The sequence below is a fragment of the Streptopelia decaocto genome (genome assembly GCF_964273445.1).
Source record: "Streptopelia decaocto genome assembly, chromosome: 12".
Taxonomy (NCBI): Eukaryota; Metazoa; Chordata; class Aves; order Columbiformes; family Columbidae; genus Streptopelia; species Streptopelia decaocto.
Window position 1 is genome coordinate 11644961 of NC_138667.1, and position 20007 is coordinate 11664967.

The 20007-nt window shown below is 40.5% G+C and overlaps 1 protein-coding gene across 1 annotated transcript in view; it reads left to right on the forward strand.

Annotated features, from left to right (window-relative positions):
* The first annotated feature begins 3764 nt into the window (after nt 1-3764).
* Nucleotides 3765-20007, forward strand: part of TTC1 (tetratricopeptide repeat domain 1) — a 30618-nt gene continuing 14375 nt past the window's right edge. Inside the window, exons 1-5 of the mRNA XM_082063721.1 lie at nt 3765-3804; nt 4368-4697; nt 15085-15145; nt 17032-17144; nt 19137-19173. Of these exons, the coding sequence (XP_081919847.1) occupies nt 4377-4697; nt 15085-15145; nt 17032-17144; nt 19137-19173 (532 nt within the window). The 5' untranslated portion in view covers nt 3765-3804; nt 4368-4376. The remainder of the gene's footprint in view (nt 3805-4367; nt 4698-15084; nt 15146-17031; nt 17145-19136; nt 19174-20007) is intronic.

Sequence of the window (20007 nt, forward strand, 5' to 3'; positions counted from 1 at the left end):
TATTGTTACATTTTATGAACATTTCACGCTTGAAAATATTAGAAATTCTTATTGTCTTCAGCCTTGTAAGAAGATGTTTTAGTGAATACAAGGATATTAGGCTATGAGTTTCCATAACTTTATTAAAAGAGCAGAGTCATTTCACCAACTGCCAACTAGGCATTGCTGCAAAATAGGGAGTAACTATTATGAATTTTGAAAATATATGTTTTTAACAATCTGAATAAAATGTTCTACTCCTCCCAGTTGCCCTCTTGTCTGCTGTAAGAAGATTATTAATAGCTACAAAAAGTAGGCCAAAAGTTTATCTTGAGAGCAGTAAGAAAAAAGCATTTGTATACAATCTAGTAGAAAACTTTCATATCAGAAACAAGAGAATATACACCTCTCACATTGGTCCTCTCCAGATTTCTTTCAGCACTACTGAGAAAGGTAGAGTCAACACAACATTCTTCACTTCTCGCAGCTTTTTTTGGGGCACACTACACTTTACTTGACTCTGTTGGTCATGTCAGATAAACATCACCATCATCATGCTGTGGGTTTGGGAAGAAACAGGAAAAAATTTGGAAGGGTAAATAAGTTCTTGCTGGAGGGAAGTATTGAGATATAGACTCTCTCTCTGATTTTACCTCTTCAACTTACACCTGGCTTAATAAAGTGTTATTGTATTATAGTGTTCCACTCGAGGTACTCAGTGTCCCTGGATTCTGCCCATTCAAAACAGGGAGCAGTAAATCTCGACACCACGAGCTAAAGCTTCCATCACTGAACTCTTATCCAAACAGATCTACTTATTCAGGACTGTATGTTCTTGATTTCTTTCAACAGGTGTTCACTTAAACATCAATGCTCTGAAAAATCCCTTACCACCAAGAAGATCTAACAAATTATACCAAGTTTTCATTTTTTTGTATATATATAATCTTCAGCTACTCACACACTTCCACTCACAGCAATGAATTAGAGGATCTAAAAGACTGATTAAAGCAATAACATGTTCTGGGTTTGAACAAGTAAGATTTAGTGGTAAAACTGGTGACTACCCTATTACCTCCAGGGTGCTTCTTAATAAAGGAGGTTTGAAAATACTGTAAGACAACTTGGTCTTGTATTTTCCAAATATAAAGTAATCCATGAACACAACACTCCTGTAAGGAAAGTTAAAGAAGAGAAAGTGAAATGTACAAACAGTAAATCAGCACTTAGAAACCTTAAAGACAGAAGTCATACACTTGACTACGTTGATACCTAATGAGGGGTCAGAAAGTCTCTGCCTCTTCATTTGCCAGCTCCCTAATGGTGAGCAGAGCTTCCAGTTCTCCTGGTGGGTGTCTGCTCCCTGAGTACCAGGGAAGCCTTAGGAATTTTACTTCATAGTGGCACCAAGGAGCAGCTCCACAGGAGAGAGATTCAGAGACTTTCACTGAGCTGTAGCTTGCTCAGGGCTGAGCTCAGAGGGACCCAATGCTTTTAAACTGCATCCATGATGCTCAAAGGTCACTCTGCTAGAAAAGACTCCTAGGGACATAAAGTAGTTTGGGTTGGAAAGGGTCTTCAAAGCTCATCTAGTCCAATCGTCCTGCCGTGAGCAGGGATATCTTCAACTAGATCAGGTTGCTCAGAGCCCCGTCCAGCCTGGTCTTGAATGTTTCCAGGGACGGGGCATCTACCACCTCTCTGAGCAACTTCCAGTGTTCTAGCACCCTTATTGTAAAAAATTTCTTCCTTTTATCTAGTCTAAATCTCCTGTCTTTTAGGTTAAAGTCATTACCCCTTGTCCTATCGCTACAGGTCCTGCTAAAATGTCTGTCCCTATCTTATAAGCCCCTTTTAAGTACTGAAAGGCCACAATAAGATCTTCTCAGAGCTTTCTCCAGGCTGAACAACCCCAACTCTCTCAGCCTGTCTTCATAGGAGAGGTGTTTCATCCCTTCGATCATCTTCATGGCCCTTCTCTGGACCAACTCCAACATGTCCATGTCCCTCTTATGTCAGGGGCCACAGAGTTGGACACAGTACTGCAGGGTGGGGTCTCACAAGGTTGGAGTAGAGGGGGAGAATCACCTCCCTTGGCCTGCTGGCCATGCTCCTTTTGATGTGGTCAGGATACAGTTGGCGTTCCAGGCTGCAAAAGTTCATTGCTGTGTCATGTTGAGCTTCTCATCAACCAACAGCCCTAAGTCCTTCTCCACAGGGCTGCTCTCAGTCCCTTCATACCCCAGACTGTATTGATATCAAGGGTTGACATCTTTAATAAAGCAGGGCCACAGAAAGCCTGTCCTTCTTGCTAGATTTAAGTAAATATTCATGAAGGAATAATCACCCCTAAATGCGAGCAGGGAACTGGGGTTCTGGAGAGTTGCATGTTTTCCACTAGTCCTCTTCTCCTCCTAGTCCTGGCTCCCACTAAGTTCGGAGCTGTGTGGAAGCCAGAAACCCCTGTCTCATGTAGAGGCAAGGTACCTCTGCAGCAGCTCAGAACTTCTAAGCAGGTTCAATTCCTGTAGAGTTTTTGCTGGCAAATACACCCTGTTTCAGAAAAGTTAAAGTAAAGGCTAGCACTGCCCTGGGTGGATTACTGACTTCTAACGCCCAGTATTATCCTTACGAGTTCAGTTCCTTCTGGGGATGAAACATCATCACTTATTCAAACCCCTGTGCTCTCTGCACAGCCAGAGGAGATTTAAATAGCATTTCAGCAAGTTCTGAACCACGTGCCACAGCTGCAATTTCCTTCTCCCTTTTCAAATGACATATTTAACAGGACAGTGTGAAGATCCAGAAATATTTTCTGTAAGTCAGAAAATACACAATGCTAGCAGAACAGCTGAAACACACATTTTTGCGGGCTAAAACATTGCAGCTAGCACGTTGCAGAATGCTGAATCCACTTTTTCGTCCATAGAGAGGTGAAAAATCAGCCATAGAGGTCCAGTTTGTTTTCATTGTAACTAGCCGTGCTCTTGCCAACTTACTCCAAAGTGTTCCAATTTCTTCTTAATATCCGCATCCACCACTGGCACCAACAGACTGTAATTAAAAATGTTCATTTAGAAGCAGCGATCAAACAAATTAAGACCAAAAACGAATCTGGCACCCAAAGCTTCAAATTCTAACCCCAGCTTTGAAACCTGTCCCTGAGAAGGCGGTTATTACACTGAGTTCCGGGAGATCATTTCCATAGTCTCCACGTCCAGCTCCTCGTGGCTGCGGCCGCGCAGTGGCCGTGAACCGGGGTCTCCTCTGCACACGGTCACCTTCGGCCTGCTGCGATGAGTTGGTTAGAACTGGCGTATCTCCTGTCCCGTGCCCAAGTTCCTGTTCTCTAGTTCACCCAAGGGTGCACCCCAGCGCTTTTATCTTTGCAAGGCCTGTGAAGTCGTCAGCAAACTCCTGTTTCTCACACAGTAAGTTACACAAGGCTAAGCAAGGCCAGGCGATTGTGATGTGGGTTAAGGGTCAGCTCTCTTAAGTGTTCGTTCTCTAAGTGTTAAATAGTTTGTTAATTCCCTGTATCACGAGCAGCTGAGAGACCCCCTACGGGGGCGCAAAAGGGCTGTGGCGAGCGGCCTGCTCAGAAAACAAAAGCACACAAACACAAACACAAAACACAGACAAACAAACAACGGAGACTCCGCGAGACACCCCGGCCCCACGCGCACCGCCACGCGCCCTCGCAAGACTGCACATCCCAGCAGCCTGCGCGCGGCCGCCTCCTATTGGCTGACGCCGGCCGGAAGCGACCCGCGGGGTGACGGGGGCGGAGCGGCGAGCGGCGGCCGGAAGCGGCGGCAGGCGCAGGTGTGTGGCCGGGGCCGGGAGCGCGGCCTGGGTGGGCCCGGCCCGGGGGAGGCGGTGTCATGGGGGGCGTGGGCCGCAGCTCGGCCCCATAGCTCAGGGGGCGGTGTAGGGCTGGGATATCGGAGCCGGGAACAGCTGCCTGGAGCCTGGCTCTGGGGGGTCGCGATGGGGCTGCAGGGCAGTGCGGCGCGGGCGGGGCCCGGGGCGGCCGGGAGGTCGCTGCACACAGTGCGCGGCGGGGCTGCTGAGGCCTGTGGACAGGCAGGTGTGTGACCTTAGTCCCCCTGCAAAGAAGCAGCCCCGCCACGGTGCGGTGCCGGTCCTGGGCACCTGAGCTTGTGAATTAACTCATTTATGGCAGCAGAGCGCCGGCCCCCTGGTGCTCTATAGTGCATAGAAGAAGTATGTGTAAGTTGGTCCTTCCCCTGAAGGGTAATAGTTTCCCTCCGGTGATGTCAAGGGTACTTTTAAGTACTTTAGAGATTCGTTTGCTGACAAGGGCTTTATATTATGCTTATTCCGGGTTATTTCTTTCTCATTTCTAAAAACCTAACCTCTCCAAGGAGTCCAACATGGAAGAGTTTAAAGATGCAAGTCCACCTGAAGAATTACTTGATCACTTAAAGCTTTCTGATCAGAAGTCTTCAGAGAGTGGCCCCAAAGATGCACAGAATCCCAAAAACATTGAAAGTGGATATACACCATCTTCAGCCAAAGATTCCACAACAGCAGATGAGCATTTCCATGACTGTCATGACTCCTTTGAGACAAAAGAACCTGTGCTGGATGATGAAGGGAATGTACAGAATGAGACTAGCTCAAGGAAGCAGACAGAACTAGATGAAGAATACTTACTAGAACTAGAAAAGGATATGCCAGAGGAAGAAAAACAGGTAATCCAAATTATGTATGTCCCAAAATACAACTCTTGTCATTTTTTTCCTTTTTTCTTAAGCACGGTCCTTTTGATAAGTTGTACAGCTTGTCCTCTTGAACAGGTCATATTTCAAAGAGCTGATCCAGCCTCTTAAAATCTTGAGTCATCCGAAGGAGCAGTTACTTGTACTAAAAATTGAAATAGTGACAAAAAATGCTACTATATTCTTTGTACTTGGGGAAAAGGTGGAATTCTGATATATTGTAGCTTACATGAAGGAAAGACTTCAGCAAACTTTATTTTATAGTCCTGTAGGCCTGAATTAAATCTTATTTTAATAAAGGAAATAGAGTCCTTACTGGAAGGCTAGCTGCAGATTTTCGATCATAAGTAACATTGAATAACTGATTATGATGAGGCAAGGAGAGAGAGGAGTAAGGAATGGCAGCTGACAGGAGAAGGTAGGCAGCATCTTAGGCAAGCATTAATTCACAGGGGAAGATAGTGTATTGTATAGCTGTATAGTTTTATTTTGGAAACTCCCAAATCACCAGGAGCAGCTGAAGAAATTACTACTGTAATGGACAAGTACTACTCAAATAAGGTATTTGATGAAAAGAAGAAATGAAGAATTGTATCAAATTAAGTTTTTTGAGGTGCTTAAAAATTATGAATGTTTCAGTCCATTTATAGCGGCTTATTACTCTTGTAAAAGCAGGCAGATCTTTTCTCATTCAACTGAGTTGGTAAAGCCAGACTGTGCTTTCTTAACTGTGTTGTATAATAAATGCTGGCTATACCTTATTCAAAAAGTTGGAAAGAGGGAGGGCTTTGGCCGTAACTTGGCTATACCATGCTCTTATGGTCAACTACTGTAAATAGAGAATGAGGGGCAGAAATATGCAGAGCTAAGATGCCAGAGGCAACCAAACATTTAAATTGTTACAAAACAGTATAGAGAAATATAATCAATTTTTTGGCTCAAATAGTTCACTTGCTGGTAGGGTGGGATTTCTGATCAAAATACATCATTGAAGACAAAAAGGTCGTTTTTCATCTGTAGTAGAGATTGTTGTGTTAATGTTAATTGAAAAAGCAATATGGGACTAGTGGGGAACACGGAATATAATCTCCCTAAAGTAGGAATGAGACTAAATGTAACACTTGTCTGCTGCTTCTCTCAGTTTTGGTATCTGTCAAATGAGCACAATGATGCTTGCCAGTTGTAATACTTTGAGCTCTAATAAGAAATATTGGGGGTTGGACACACACACATCTCAAGAGGTTATCTGGTGCATCCTTTGCCCAAAAAGGGCCTCTGGAGAGGTCATCTAGTCCAACCCCCTGCTCAAAGTAAGATAAAATAGGTGAGCCTGCCCAGAGCCTAACAAACATCTTAGAGCCTGAAGATTGCGCAGCCTCTCTTCTAGTGTTTAACTACCCTCATGGTGCAAACTTTTTTCCTGATTTTTAGTTAAAGAATTTCCTTTGTTGCAACTTGTGACCACTGGCCCTTCTTTTTTTCATGCCTCCAGGAAGAGTCCAGATTCATTTTTCTCTAGGAATGAAGTCTCCCCTGAGCTGCTTTTTCCTAAGACTGAACCAACCCAGTTCTCTTGGGCTGTCTGCTGAGGTCAGGGTCTCCAGTGTCTTGACCATCTTGGGGACCATCCACTGGACTCCCACTGGGAAGTTGATGTCTTTTTTTTTTTTTTTTTGGTAGGGAAGGGACAGAACACCAAAACTGGACACTCTCCAAATGCCTTCTTTCAGGTGCTGCACAGAGGGCAGTGATCACTTTCCTTGAGCTGATTGCTACACAAAAAAAACGTTATTACATTGCCATTGCATCTTTTCCAGTTTAGACTAAACTGTCCTTTTTCTGCTTGCATTTATTGCTTATACAACAAGGAGCGTTATCATCGTGAGTCATGATGAGGCTTCTGAAGCAGCCTGTAACTTGGAGGCAGCTTGAGAGTTTCATAGGCAAAATGTGAAAAGCTGGGGGTAAATTTTGTTTTAGAGTGAAACTCCAGAAAGCACAGCAGGGCTGCAAATTGGGTGTCTTAGTTTTCATGTTCCTCTTGTTTCATTGTATTGTTAGGTAATAATTTAATTTTGCACATACATTTTTGCCTTCTGTAAAATGAGCAAAAGAATTGTGAATGTTGAATACTTGCATTCAGCTTTGTGGAAGTCTGCTGAAAAGTGCTATGGGAGTACAAAATAATAACAGTTTAAAGCTGGAAGGATTTCCTTAGAGAAGGTATTGAGGCAACTGCAGTTCTCATCTTTCTGTAGGTTTATTTCCAGTGGTATTGAGCAATTGTGCCTTTCAGCTTGGTTTATGATTACACCTAATGAAATGGAAGGATTCCATCTCTTAGTAACACCATAACAATTAGATTGGCAATATTTATATTGTGAAGTTTATGTTCCATGGAGAGCTTTATGAGTGGATTATATAAGCAGTCTTTACAATATATCTGATATTTTTAATCTAACAAAATATTGTTGGTATGTTTTATAAGCAGAGCATGAGAAATCCAGGAACTAGAGATTAATTAGACAATTACAGCAGTTCTTTTAACTACTGATGTGGCCCATTTCATGATCTTATGCTGCATCACCTTACATTCATTGTGTAATAAAATAATGGGAATGGGTGATTCCTGAATTGCCACAGCAGCTTTCCTAGTAGTACTTTGAATTGATGGCTACAAATGTTATTTTAATTTTATCTTTAAAAGTGAAACATTCTATATATATTTTTTTATTATGAAAAGAGTGTTAAATGATGCAGCTTTTGAGGAAAAAAACCTGCAGTTACGTTCTGAAAACAGCTGCTGTACATTCATTTTTTCAGAGTTTTTCAAACATTTTAAACCTCCTTCCAGTTATTCAAAAGGTTGTTTTTGAGAAGAAGGACAATGTGATTTTTTTTGCAGGTGGAGAAAATGAGGCAGAAATATTCAGAACTTGTTTGTTTGTCTGTTTAGGTTGTGACCAGACACTCAGCAGCAGCGTTCGCTACTTAGGCAGCCCTTGATCAGTTATTCTCAGCCCCCTGCTGCCTCCTTCATTGTGCTCGCACACCTCTCTGTGTGAATGTGCAGTGAACCAGTTACGGGGAATGATTCAGATGAAAAATCGTGCAGTATTTTTAGATCAAGGGCAGTGCTGGTAAAAGTAGACATCAAATGGCAGCCTCGTGATGACACACGGGGTAGGTGAATTTTCTTCAATTAGACTCCTTGCCTAAATAAGAAAAATTTCCTATGGACTGTGATTGCAGTCTCAAGTCATTGTACTCAAGTCATAAGGAGGGCTGGATGTTAGCCCTGCTCAAACCAAGTTCATGGAGCCACACCTTAATAGTCTGGTTTTGCTTTGTTTTAACTGAGCCCATTTTGTGTTTTAGCAGCTTTAATAAATCAGTTCTTTTGAGCAATGTTCTCCAGTAACTATGCTGTAGAAAAGAAAGTCTCTAATTTATTCTGGAGATGCAAAAACAGATTCTAGTCCTTGTTCTGTGTATTTATGCGTATCCGATGAGCAAGCTTTCATGGTAGCAGCTCTGAGTAGAAATTCTCACCCATGCAGAAGCTACTGCAGAGATCAAAGTGAAGGAGCAAGTGATTGTGTAGTTTCTCTCAATTGTATTTTGAGAGTCACATACAGTGAGATTTCTAATTTTAAGCAACAGGAATTACTTGCAAGGAAATAGTACCAACACTGTGAGAAGTTTTCTCTGCACAATGAAGCAAAATAAGAACTTGAAGGGATATTAAGATACAGACCTGTAAGAACTATTCTTTTAAAAGCTGATGTAGCATAGAGTCTGGTTACTTGCCTGGACTTAAAACTCTTGAGGTTTTTAAGAATTAAGCTGCCTGAAACAAAATTCACTTTTATAAGATTTTGTTGTCATTACTGTTTCAAAAGCATGCTGATTGCTGCCTCAGCAGAGGCACTGAGCAGTAAATTGCTTTTGATGCGTTACAAACAGATTTTTCTGGTTAGTTGTCATTGACAGTGATGGCTTTGACATTGGTCTAGTCTGCAGAATTAATCAGAAGGCACCCAGCAGCTGTTACATGGTAATTGTTTCAGTCTGACCTGGTCCTCTTCTGGAGGGACACCCATTAATTATGAGTTTATCCAGCAGCAAGATTCTGAATCCCTTTTGCTCTTCCATCATGACAGATGTTGTCTTGTTCTTTGGGCCTTGTACCAAAGGATCAAAGACCTGGCCTGGTAAGCTCTTATTTTGGATATGGAACACTCCTTTCTAGGTGCTGTAAGACCCTGGTATTAATATCCAATATTCTTCAAAAGCAGTTCCATTCTTTGGGCTGTTGCATGTGCATTAAAGCTACAGCTGGCTATAATCACGCTCAACTTCTATTTTAACGCTAGGAAATATGTCAGGAAGACAGGGAACTCTAGTAGAATAGATTTTCCTCTAGTAGAGGAGATAATTAGTATCTTGTTAGCAACTCTGTAAGAATTAAGTGAAACTGATCTTTGAGAAATAGTATTTTGAGTTGTACTTGTGATTTTTTTTTCTTAGTTTCTCCAGAAGTTCTAGGATATATTAGAGAACATTGGCTTAATCAAGAAATTTCCTTTGAACTGCTCCCCTCCTCACCATTTCTTCCCCATGCTTCAGGTTGATCCCATTGTTCTTCCATAAATCGTGGCTTCTGTATAGAATTTGGTTTTCCAGGGGTTGAAGACCTCTGGGATTTCTTCTGAGATGGCTTCTCTGGTGTAGTAATTTGTTTCAACATTTGGTGTGTTGCTAGTGGTCTGTCCATATAGTAACCTTGTCTCTGTCCTAATTGATGTTTTTTCTATGGTATTTACAAAATAAAAGCTAAGTTACGAAATGGAAGGTAGGATATGACAAAGCGAGTCATCTTTTGGAGCAGTCCTCAGGTGTTGATCGCTTGGAGATGGTGTCAGAACTCTTTTTAGGAAGAATTATGTGGTCGGATCAAAAAGAACAGATCATTATTAATACATGAGACAATCCAACTGACTGTACAGCAGTAAAAGTTACTACAGAAATTACTGGCAAATACCAATAAGGAATATATCTTTTGTTAACAATTCTCATCAGCATTCAAAATTATTTTGTATAGCAATAAAACTTGCAAAACAATGGATTTTAAAGGTGTCACAATGCAATCTTATGAAATATAATAAACAGTGATCCCCTTCTTCAGATGACCTACTTTAATAACCTGAATCCTGTATACAGCACCAATACTAAATATGGTATTGTCTTGGTCAAATTGGAGGAAAAGATAGATTGCTAGAGTAAAATTGCCCTAATAACTTGCAAAATAGAATATAAAATCACATTATATTTTCTGAGGCAATCAAAGCTCAGAGAAGAATGTTTGAGAAGTATATCTATATCTGCTAGAGAAGATACATTTTTAAACTAAAAAATGTCTTTTGCTGGATGGCAATTTAATAGAACGAGTGAAAAAGTATACCTTCATTTTCCAGTGCTGCTATCTGATTTTAGTCTAATATTCTTCTTTGCATTTCTCTGAAAGATGCTGATACTGTCAAATTGTGACCTTTTGGACTTGTGGTGGTGATGGATTAAGTGCTCAGCTCCACTTCTCTGCCTGGGGCTGTTGCCTCTGGAACAGGAAGGACTGGATGGCAAGTATTGTCACTCAGGAGTAGGCACAGTTAGTCTGGCATGTTAACTCAAACTGACTGTCAGGGATGGATGTGACCTATTGTCTCTGGAAGTGCTGCTTACAGTTTCAGGAAAAGGTAGTGATCTGGCAGTAGAAAGACTAATGTGTCTCTACTAGGGGGTTGCAATGAGCAGAGATTGGCCAGGATCTAGCAATGCGTGGAGAGGGCAGCTTCGGCACAGTTTTCAAGGGATGACTCTAGCAAGGTTTGAAAAGGGATTTTTTGAGTGACTACAACTTTAAATTGAAATTCACATCATTGAATGCATGATACAGCAATAGCTTCACAAGACTGCAGGGGGAAGCAGATGACTACTAATGGTTGACTTAGAAATACAATTGGTACTTGAAGCTAAAAAATTTATTCTTTATCTGTTGAAATTCCATGTTTCTGTGCAGCCTTTGAGCCCTAGTAATTTTAAATGGACTGTTACTTTATGATCTTTACAAAAGGGTGTATGAGATGCAGATGTGCATTGTCACACTGTATAAATAGCCTTACAGAGAAGAGACAGTGTGCGTTTGCTGCTCTTGCCAAAAGTGGAGCCAAGAACAGTTCCCTAGCAAAGTTATATCAATTGATCAAATAAAATGCATAGGAACAGCCAGGCGAAGTGTGGTTGGAAGTGTCACAAACTGAGGGTGTTTGTTCTCTGGCACTTACCAGCTGTATTATAAGTTTTCACTGCTGGCACTTTTGTTATATTGGTTACTTCCAAAACAGTGAAAATGTGTAGACTGCTTTCTTCTCTAATAGTAGAATAATGCTTTAATGCTTTTATTTTAGCCATGAGTTTTTCTGACCAGAGTAGCTGAGGTCCAGGAACTGTATTTGATGGCCTTTCTTTTGAATTGTTGTACTTTATTGTCAGAAGGCCAAGCTGTCTTTTCTTGTTACTTCAGATCAGACCTTAATCGTCAGCATCTCTTGCTTGGCAGGCAGGTTTATGTTAAGATCCTAATTTCTTCAGAGTATGGATGACTGTAATTCAGTATCCAAATCTGTAAACATTTCTAATCAGATCCTTTAAGAATTATATTACTAGTTAAATGTAGTTATTTTGTCTGGACTTTAAAAAACAATTTTCTTACTTTGTACATTAAAAACTAAGGCCTGCCACGTGGAATTTGTCAACTTTGTGTTACTAAAATTTGTGAAAAAACAAATCTTAACATTTTGCTGACTTTGAATAGCAGAAAGTCATAATGGAGTGTAAGTTGGAGAAGTTGTGCCTGACCCCAATGTTGTATATGAGCAGCCTCAGGGAACATAGTGGATCAAGATCTTTCCTTAGGCAGAGCATTCCAGGAGTTCAGTCTGACCTACTTCCCCGCTGAGGAGAGGGCAGCCTGCCCTGCAGCTACTTACGTCTTTTGCTGAAAAATGAGTGGGTTGGGGACACTGAAATGACATTGTGCAAAATTTGTCCCAAGGACAAGTCACTTGCAATTTTTTCACTCTGGGCTGATATGATCACAGTAAACTGATGACCAGTCAATTTATAATTGTCCATCGAAGCTGGAAATGCAGCATACTGAAGAGGTTATGTCTTCTAACAGCACTTTAGTTGCATTTTTTTGTTTTGTTTCTACTCTCAATTTGAATAGAAGACAGATTCTAACAGCATACACTGGAACAGTCCTTTCACGTTAAATGTAAATTCATCCAAAATAGTTGACTTTCCACTGCTTTTGTGCTAGGATTTTCTGTTAAGTACATCATTTATTCCTCTATACATACATTTCTTTATTTAATGAATACATTGTGTGCTTTAGAGGGCAGTGTGTTTAGGACGTGATGTGCTAATACATATGCGTTTACATTTTGTGGAAGAGCCAGAGGAATTTGCTTTTAGGGATAGTTTGCTACTATGTATTGCTTATGGGTAATACTTCAAATGCAAATCCAGAATGATGCATGAGGAATCCTTTTGACTTCACCTTTTTGAAAAATACTGTGAAAACTTGTACAGTTTGGAGCTTAAGGGGCAGCCTGAAAACTGTAGTACAGGGATATCTTGAAAATGTTGGTCAAGCTATAGCAGGAATACTGGTCTTGAACCAGCACTGCATTGCTGCTTTCCAGGGAGCTGAGTAAGCGGTGAAACCATTTAGGGTGTTCTTAACAATGCTGCTGGCTTCAGAAACATGCTTAGACAACACCTTTTCTGGTCTAATGGTCAGAAGTGACCACAAGACTGTCACTGACATTTGTGTATCTGTAACAGTTATGTGACTAACAGTCCTCTATCCTTCAAGTTGGTGCAGTTTGATTCACAGACAAGAGGACGCAGCAAGGCACAGGAGTTCGGAAAACAGTTGTTTGAATCACCAGCTTCCGAGTGTGACAGTCCTTAACTCTACAGTTGATTGGAACATCCGTCTGCCCATGTCTCCCCAGCGACCATGGCCATACAGCCACCTTGGTCTTTCTTCTCTGCTGTTGAGACTCCAGGTCACAATCCTCTTGGTTACCTGAGAAGGAATGCCACAACTGACACATTTTTTTTTCTTCCTTTTACTCTTTTTTTTTTTTTGATGTGAAGCTTATTCTCCTGAAGCCTCATTACAAACCACTTTTTATATTAGTGTTTCATACTTAACTGGAGTAAACGTAATATTTTTAAATAATTTTAATAGGAGTAAAATAATGATAATACAGGTAAATTTTTTTTATCTGGTATTCCTTGATTTTAGGGTTTCTGCATCAGGCAACCATGCTGTAGTTCTCATTTTATATAAAAAAATTTATTTCATTATTGTAGAGTTGTAACTCTACCTTATGCAACAGTGAATCAGTTAATGGCACTTAAAGGCCAGTCGTAAATAGGGCATGAGAAATGGAGTCAGTAGGGCTGGTGTTTCAAGCATTTCTTATCTCGAATGAGAGTTGTCTGTGTAGATCTTTCATGTGTTCCAGTAGGATCATCATCTCCAAACCTGTTCTCTGCTTTTGCTTTCACTTTACATGCGTTCAGGATGTTTTAAAAATTCCTTTCAGCGGATGGGCAGCTGTGCGTGTGGCAGTGACCTTGCTGGAGCTGCTCAGTCTGGCACTGCCAAAGTTTGAGTACAGCTTTCAAATGCAATTTTGAGTACAGCTTTCAAATGCAATTATGCACTCCCTGTGCTGAAGAGCAGAATCCTGCATACATACAAAGATTTTGTGCTTTTAGTGCAGTTTACGCCGTAAGTGCTCAAATTTGTTTGTGTGCTCACATTTAGAAAGCGCCAACTGGCTTGTGCATATTGGTGCCACTGACACTGTGGAAGGACTTGTGGAAGAAAGCCCATTTCTAAATAGTGGTGTGTGTTGTGTCTGACCTATGTTTTGGTTGTTTGGGTTTTTTTTTTAATGTGAGAAGCAATCCATATTAGTAAACATATTTAGTAGGTGATAGGAAAAAAAATGAGTGATCTAGGCGTTATCAACAGGGTGAGATGATATTTTACTGTTCAATTGTGTGTCACAACTGAATGCCATTCCCCTGAGCCTAGTTTTCAGTTTGTCATCTGTTATTACTAAGATGGTGACAGTGGTTGGGTGAATTACTTTCCAAAACCAATGAAAGCAAGAGGAGAGAACCTCTGATTTTGTATTGTTTGTCAGCTACTTGGCATAGCTGTGAGATGGTGCAGTGCTCCACAAAGAGTACTATATTTAGCTGTTTCCAAGGAGATGTTCTGTGCGATATTGATAATTGCATTAATCCTTGATTTACACAATCTGCAGGAAAGGAAACTGCTCCTTTTCCCAGTGTTGGCTTTTTAATTGCTCAATGATCTGTAATTTATAGACAACTTGATTTAAGTCCTTTGTGTATGCGTGTTGGGGCAAAATCAGTGGTCAAATGATCGGTTTTGTACCACAGAAATGGTTTGTGAACCTGAGCATTGCTTCCTGATGTTACTGTCTTATACTGCTTTGGTTTTACTTGCGTGAGGTATGTCTGCGTGTGAAACACTTCCGTGTTAAATAGGTTGAAGAGATGGCTCGATGACATCCTATGTTTTCTGTGTCAGAGGCTAAGAGCATTCATGTCAACTTTGCTTGTGCTAAGAGTACTGTTAAGATATTCATGGTTGAAAACACAACTCTGCTGAGCGTGTGCAATTTTCACTGTATAACGGAACAATCTTCCTGTCTCTGGGTCGGATGGTTTAGTCACTCCCTGCATAAGAAATCTTTCAGGGCAGTATTATCCACAGACATGTTTCTAATGCAGTCAGCTCAACATGCTTTGTACGTATCTGAAAGCAACTATGAATTTCTGAGGTGGAATTATTTCAAGCAAAACTTTTGTTACTTTATGTCTAAAATGTATTCCACATAGTTGACCTGCAGTGATTGAGTTAAATTGAGTTGGAAAGGAGAAGCAAACAGACAGCTAAAAAGCTAATGTATTAGTTTAAACCATGTAATTCACTATGAATGCTCTTTCTGCATACTGTTGTCCGTGAACTAGAGCTTTTTAACTGCCTTGTTGGTATACACCATTATTTCATGGATATATGAAGTATATCATGTCACAATGACTACAAGCAAGCAGTCTTGGTACTAACTAGAATTATTCAGGTTATATTTTATTCTGATTTCCATTCATACTTTATTTGGAACTGTGGGTGACCTACTTGTTCATTTCAATTAAATACTTTGAGACATTGTCTTTTCTTTTGTAGAAAAGAAGAAAGGAAAGCACAACGCTGAAGGAGAAAGGAAATGAGCAGTTCAAGAAAGGAGGTGGGTTGGTAATCTATTAACAACATATGGCTATTAAAGAATCTTAAATTAATACTTAGCCATCATGTTGATGTTGCAGAAAACCCATAGGAAGATATCACACCTATCATTGTTGAAACTGATCATCTATATCATTTTTCATCCAGCTCTAGAGAACAGGAAGAGATAGAAAACCTCCTTAAGAGTTAAGTTTTGATCACAAAGACTTGGATTACTAAAGTAGGATTCTCATGAAAGTGAAGTGTTTAAATCCAAGAACATGATACAGAATTGACTGCCTTCCAAGTGCCAGGGTTTCTTTAACAATCAGAAAAGGCTTCCAGTGGGCTCTGAGTTTTGCTAATGCGTTTGCTTAGAATTGATGCAGGACTCAGTGACTCAGTAGCTCTCCTGTACCTTTGTACATTTCCATGTTTTGGCCACTGATTCTATCTGTTGTACATTTTATTTATGTATAAATATTATATAGTGTATATTTATAATATTATATAGTATATATAGTAGTATTATATAGTATATATATACACTAATATATGTGGTATATTAGTATATACAGACCTCTATATATACTTATATGTACATTTATACACATATATACATCTCTGTGCATACATCTATATAGAGACATGTACACACAAATACATATATTTTTAAAAAATCTAGAGGTATGTAAATTTCTATCTTATGCCAGAACTGGACATATTCTGAACATGGTTAATACATACCAACGGGGTTGAGGTCAGTAATAAATATCTGTACCAATGCTTTTAATTAAAAAACAGAAAGGGGGAAGTGATTTTGATACCTGCCTTTCATTTAATGTTCTGGTGCCTAGGGGATTCACAAAGAAACAAGGAAATGCTGATTCATACTTTCCTCAGTCAGCAGGGACGCAAACAAGTAACCTCTGCTTCCCAGAAGCAGCCCCTGCCAGCCAGCCAGGGGCCTTCCTGTTGGAGCTCTGCTGCTGCGTGCTGAGAGATTCCTGGGGAATGACGGACCAGTGCAGGCCGGCAGCAGAGCAGGCAGAGGGAACTGCTCGGACCGTGAAAGCAGCAGCAAGCCTGTAATGGTGGCTGAATCATCTTGTGAGGTCTCATCCGTAGCATCTTCTTGACAAATTCTTTGGCAGAGCTTTTCAGTATACCTGTGGCTGTCAAAGTGCTTGCTAATCAGAAACGCACATCCTTTTAGCACCTGGATGGTCACCAGCTAATGTGCACAGAAAGAATTGCTCTGTTTTGAGGGCAGTGTACTTGTCAGCTGGCAGAGCATTGTTCGTAGTCAGTATAGGGCCTTTTCACTCTTGAGTTTATCTTTGTTAGAAAATGAATAACTTAATAATCCCGTGGGCTTTATCACTGGTCCTTGCTTTAGATCAGATTTGATGCTGGATGACCTTCAGGTGATAACGGGTTTGTGGTGACTGACCTTTAAGTCAGTCATTAAAGATGATGTGGCAAATAAAATATCTCTGGAGCTACTTTGAACAGGTATCATTGCAGTGACATATTTCAGCACATGCTTCCTATCAGTTCAAAGATACACTTAATCTAAAGAGATTCTTCTTCCTCTAAGGCTGGTGCTCAGATAGAATGAAACCATTTCAGAGATGAGAATTATATGCGCATCATGCTGCACTTGTTACATTAAGCTCAGGACTATATTTCTGTTTTTACAAGGGTGTTGACTTTGAAGTAACTAACTGTCATGGATCTATGTACTACTTAGTAATGCACTTTTCTGAGCGCAGCTAGTGATTCTGGTTTAATACTGCATCACATATTGAGAAATGTTTCCAAGCAAATCTTAGACATGTGGTTCACTGACTGTGCTGGCATTTGAAATAAATGGTGTGTTTTGTTTTTTTCCTATTGCTTCTGCAGACTATGGAGAGGCAGAAGACTCTTACACGAAGGCCCTGCAGATATGTCCAGCCTGCTTCCAAAAAGACAGGGCTGTTTTGTTTTCAAACAGAGCTGCCGCAAAACTCAAACAGGTGAATATTCTTTTTATTTTATGAAACCATGTATTGATTATATGACAAATGCAATAATGAAATCATTAGGGGTGTGTAAAGGAGGGCAAAGAAATAAAGCTGTTTGCAGGTTTTGCTGCTTGCTCAGAGCATGAGAGCGCATGCTCCCCGTGGAAATGCTGGCATGCTTGGTTTTGCTGAGCGTGAACACAAACCTGTCAGTTGCAATTGGAACAGCTGTTCAAAATTGCTCTGCTGCATTATGTTTAAAACACTGATCTTTTGTTTTTCATTCTCTCTGTTTTAATGAAATTCAAAGTTCACATGGAACAGATCTCTTTAAGCATGTTTAGGACATGCAGACCATGCATTAGACTGTTCACAACGGTAGCTAGTGAGTGTTTTTCCTAAAAGCCTAGATTGTCACATACTTCATTTAATTGGCTCAAATGCTTTGAGGCATAAGCGGGACTTCCTAGTTATGGCTTTATGAATTCAGTTAGTCTGCTTTTTTCAGAGTTGCTCTGTAGTAGGACCAGCCTGTATAGCACAGTCTGGATAGAGTGGCTGCAGCTTTCTTCATATGTTTTGTATTCCTTGACGAGGGAAAGGTCCCCAGCTGTTACCAGAATCACCAGTGCAGTTCAGTAGCATGGAAGGCATAGAACACAATCTGTCTGAACAGAAACTTCACTTCTTTAGAAAGAGAAGATACTAAGAATTCAGGGGAAATTACTCCCTATTTTTTTGCCTTTGTTGTTAAGATTAAATTGTTATAGAAAAACAGCGCAGTATTCCCTATCCTCAGTTCACCCTCCTGCAAAGGGAAGTTTCTTGCAGTTTTCCTCCACTGTTGAGACAGATGCAGCTCTGTTTAGAAATGCACCTTACAGCCATATTTAGGCATAAATAAATAAATTCTTACTCAGCATAGAGTATTCTTGTTTGGTTAGAATTATCTACTTTGCTGTTGAGATACTGAATTCTTGGAGCAGACGAGGAAAAAATGAGGTAAAATCTGTAATAATGGAAGCTAGAACCTTTCAAATATGAAAGCTCCTCACAATCCAGATGTTAACTATTCATATCACTGGGAAATTAATCCAATAGTCCCCAAAGGAGCCCAAGATGATAAACAAGCTGTGCAGAACTAGTGTATCTCACCAGTGTAGATTGGTGGAACCTGACAGACCAACACATTACTCTGAAAATAGATACATGTTATTAATAACTTCCCCATTCAGTTTATTCTTCCATACCTGCTGCACCCGTTTGCTTTGCACTGCAGTAAAAGCTTGTGAGGCATTCTTCTATGAGACAGCTTCTGTTTAATGGAGGAGAAACTGGGTGCTTGGGTGTAGGAAGATCACTACTACTTAGATCGACAACAGGAGCACGGCACAGCCTGATTAAAAAAAAAAAAAAAAAAAAAGCCCTTTTATTTTGGATGAAAATAGGATCTCTGTCTCAGCTCTTCTCCTTTTTTTTTCGTGTTTCATTATAAGCAGATTGCTTGACTTTCATCTCCTAACTGTGGTGGTCCGGGTGCACTCAGATCTTGTCCCTCCCACTTGGGGAAGTCTCATGCATTGGCCCTTGTGGAGAAAGCTGTATTAGTGCTAAAGGCAGTAAGGTGTCTGCTTTCCAAATGTCTTAGCTTGTACAGACAAGAATTTATCTGGGAGTCCTGGGAACCATCTATTCCAACCCCTTAATTAATTGACAGGGGTAAAAAAGCGGTAGCTCAGTTAAGCCAGGGCCTGCAGATGTGACTCAGCCGTTTGACAGTGGCTGCTGAGCACAGAGCGATTAGTGGGGCAGCCGGGCGGTTTGAACACTGGCAGCTAATCGCTGGTAAAGAGCTTTACATCAGAAGCAGTAGTATGAAAAGCCTTGATTACATGAGCATCCCAGCTCCTTGGAACACCAGACAAACCTTTTTGCTTGCAATTGCAAATAATCTGTTTCCCGAGAAATATGACTTAAATATAACAAAACTATTTTGTGTTCCAGGACAAGACAGAAGCTGCCCTAAATGACTGCAGCAAAGGTATGACTTTTTTGTGTGCTGCTCTTGTGCCAGATCTTTTGTACATAAATTACACCAGTTGGTGCCTTACTGCAGAGCAGTAATTTTGGGCATAAGGGTCTTTAAAGAACTTACAGAAAACTGTGGTGGAAGACACCTGAATCTAGAATTATTTATGTTATTTTATAAAATGTCAAACTTTTCCAGTCTGTAATAATATACTTTCTATTCTCTTGTGCCAATAAGGCTGTCATTTGTACTTCTTTTTAATACGAAAGTATTTTTATTATGGAAGCTGTTTCCTTACACCTACTATTTTAAACCCACTTCCACCTGACTTTGCCCCCCAAATCTTGGTTTAAGCCCAGATTCCAAAGAACTGTGAGGCCTTATAGAACTAAAAGAGTTATCAAGTCCTTTTTATGCAAGGCTTTTGCTTTGTCACAAGGGCTTATGCTCTCCTGTTCTTGTCCTGTGTAGTTTTCTCTCTGTAAGTTCTGGTGAAATGGTTTCAGCTGTGCATTGCCTTATTGCTTCCACCCACTCACACATGCTCGAATATTTGTTAAACTCCCCATGACAGCTGGGGAAAAAAAAAATCCAAATTACCGATCAGAAAACTAATCCAATGGCTGCGTGCCAGTACTGCTTGTACAGTAAATAGGAGTTTGTACATGCTAAAAGTATTCTTGAAGGTAACAAATTCTAGCTGGACTCTGTCACGTTGGGGGTTTGCCTTGTTTTGGTGGTGGTGCATTTTGAAAAGCAGTTCTGCTAATTTTGTAGTGGCTGAAAGGGAATCTGTGCTTTGCAGCAGTGAGACGTGAAGCTGCCATCGCTTGACACTCCCCGGGG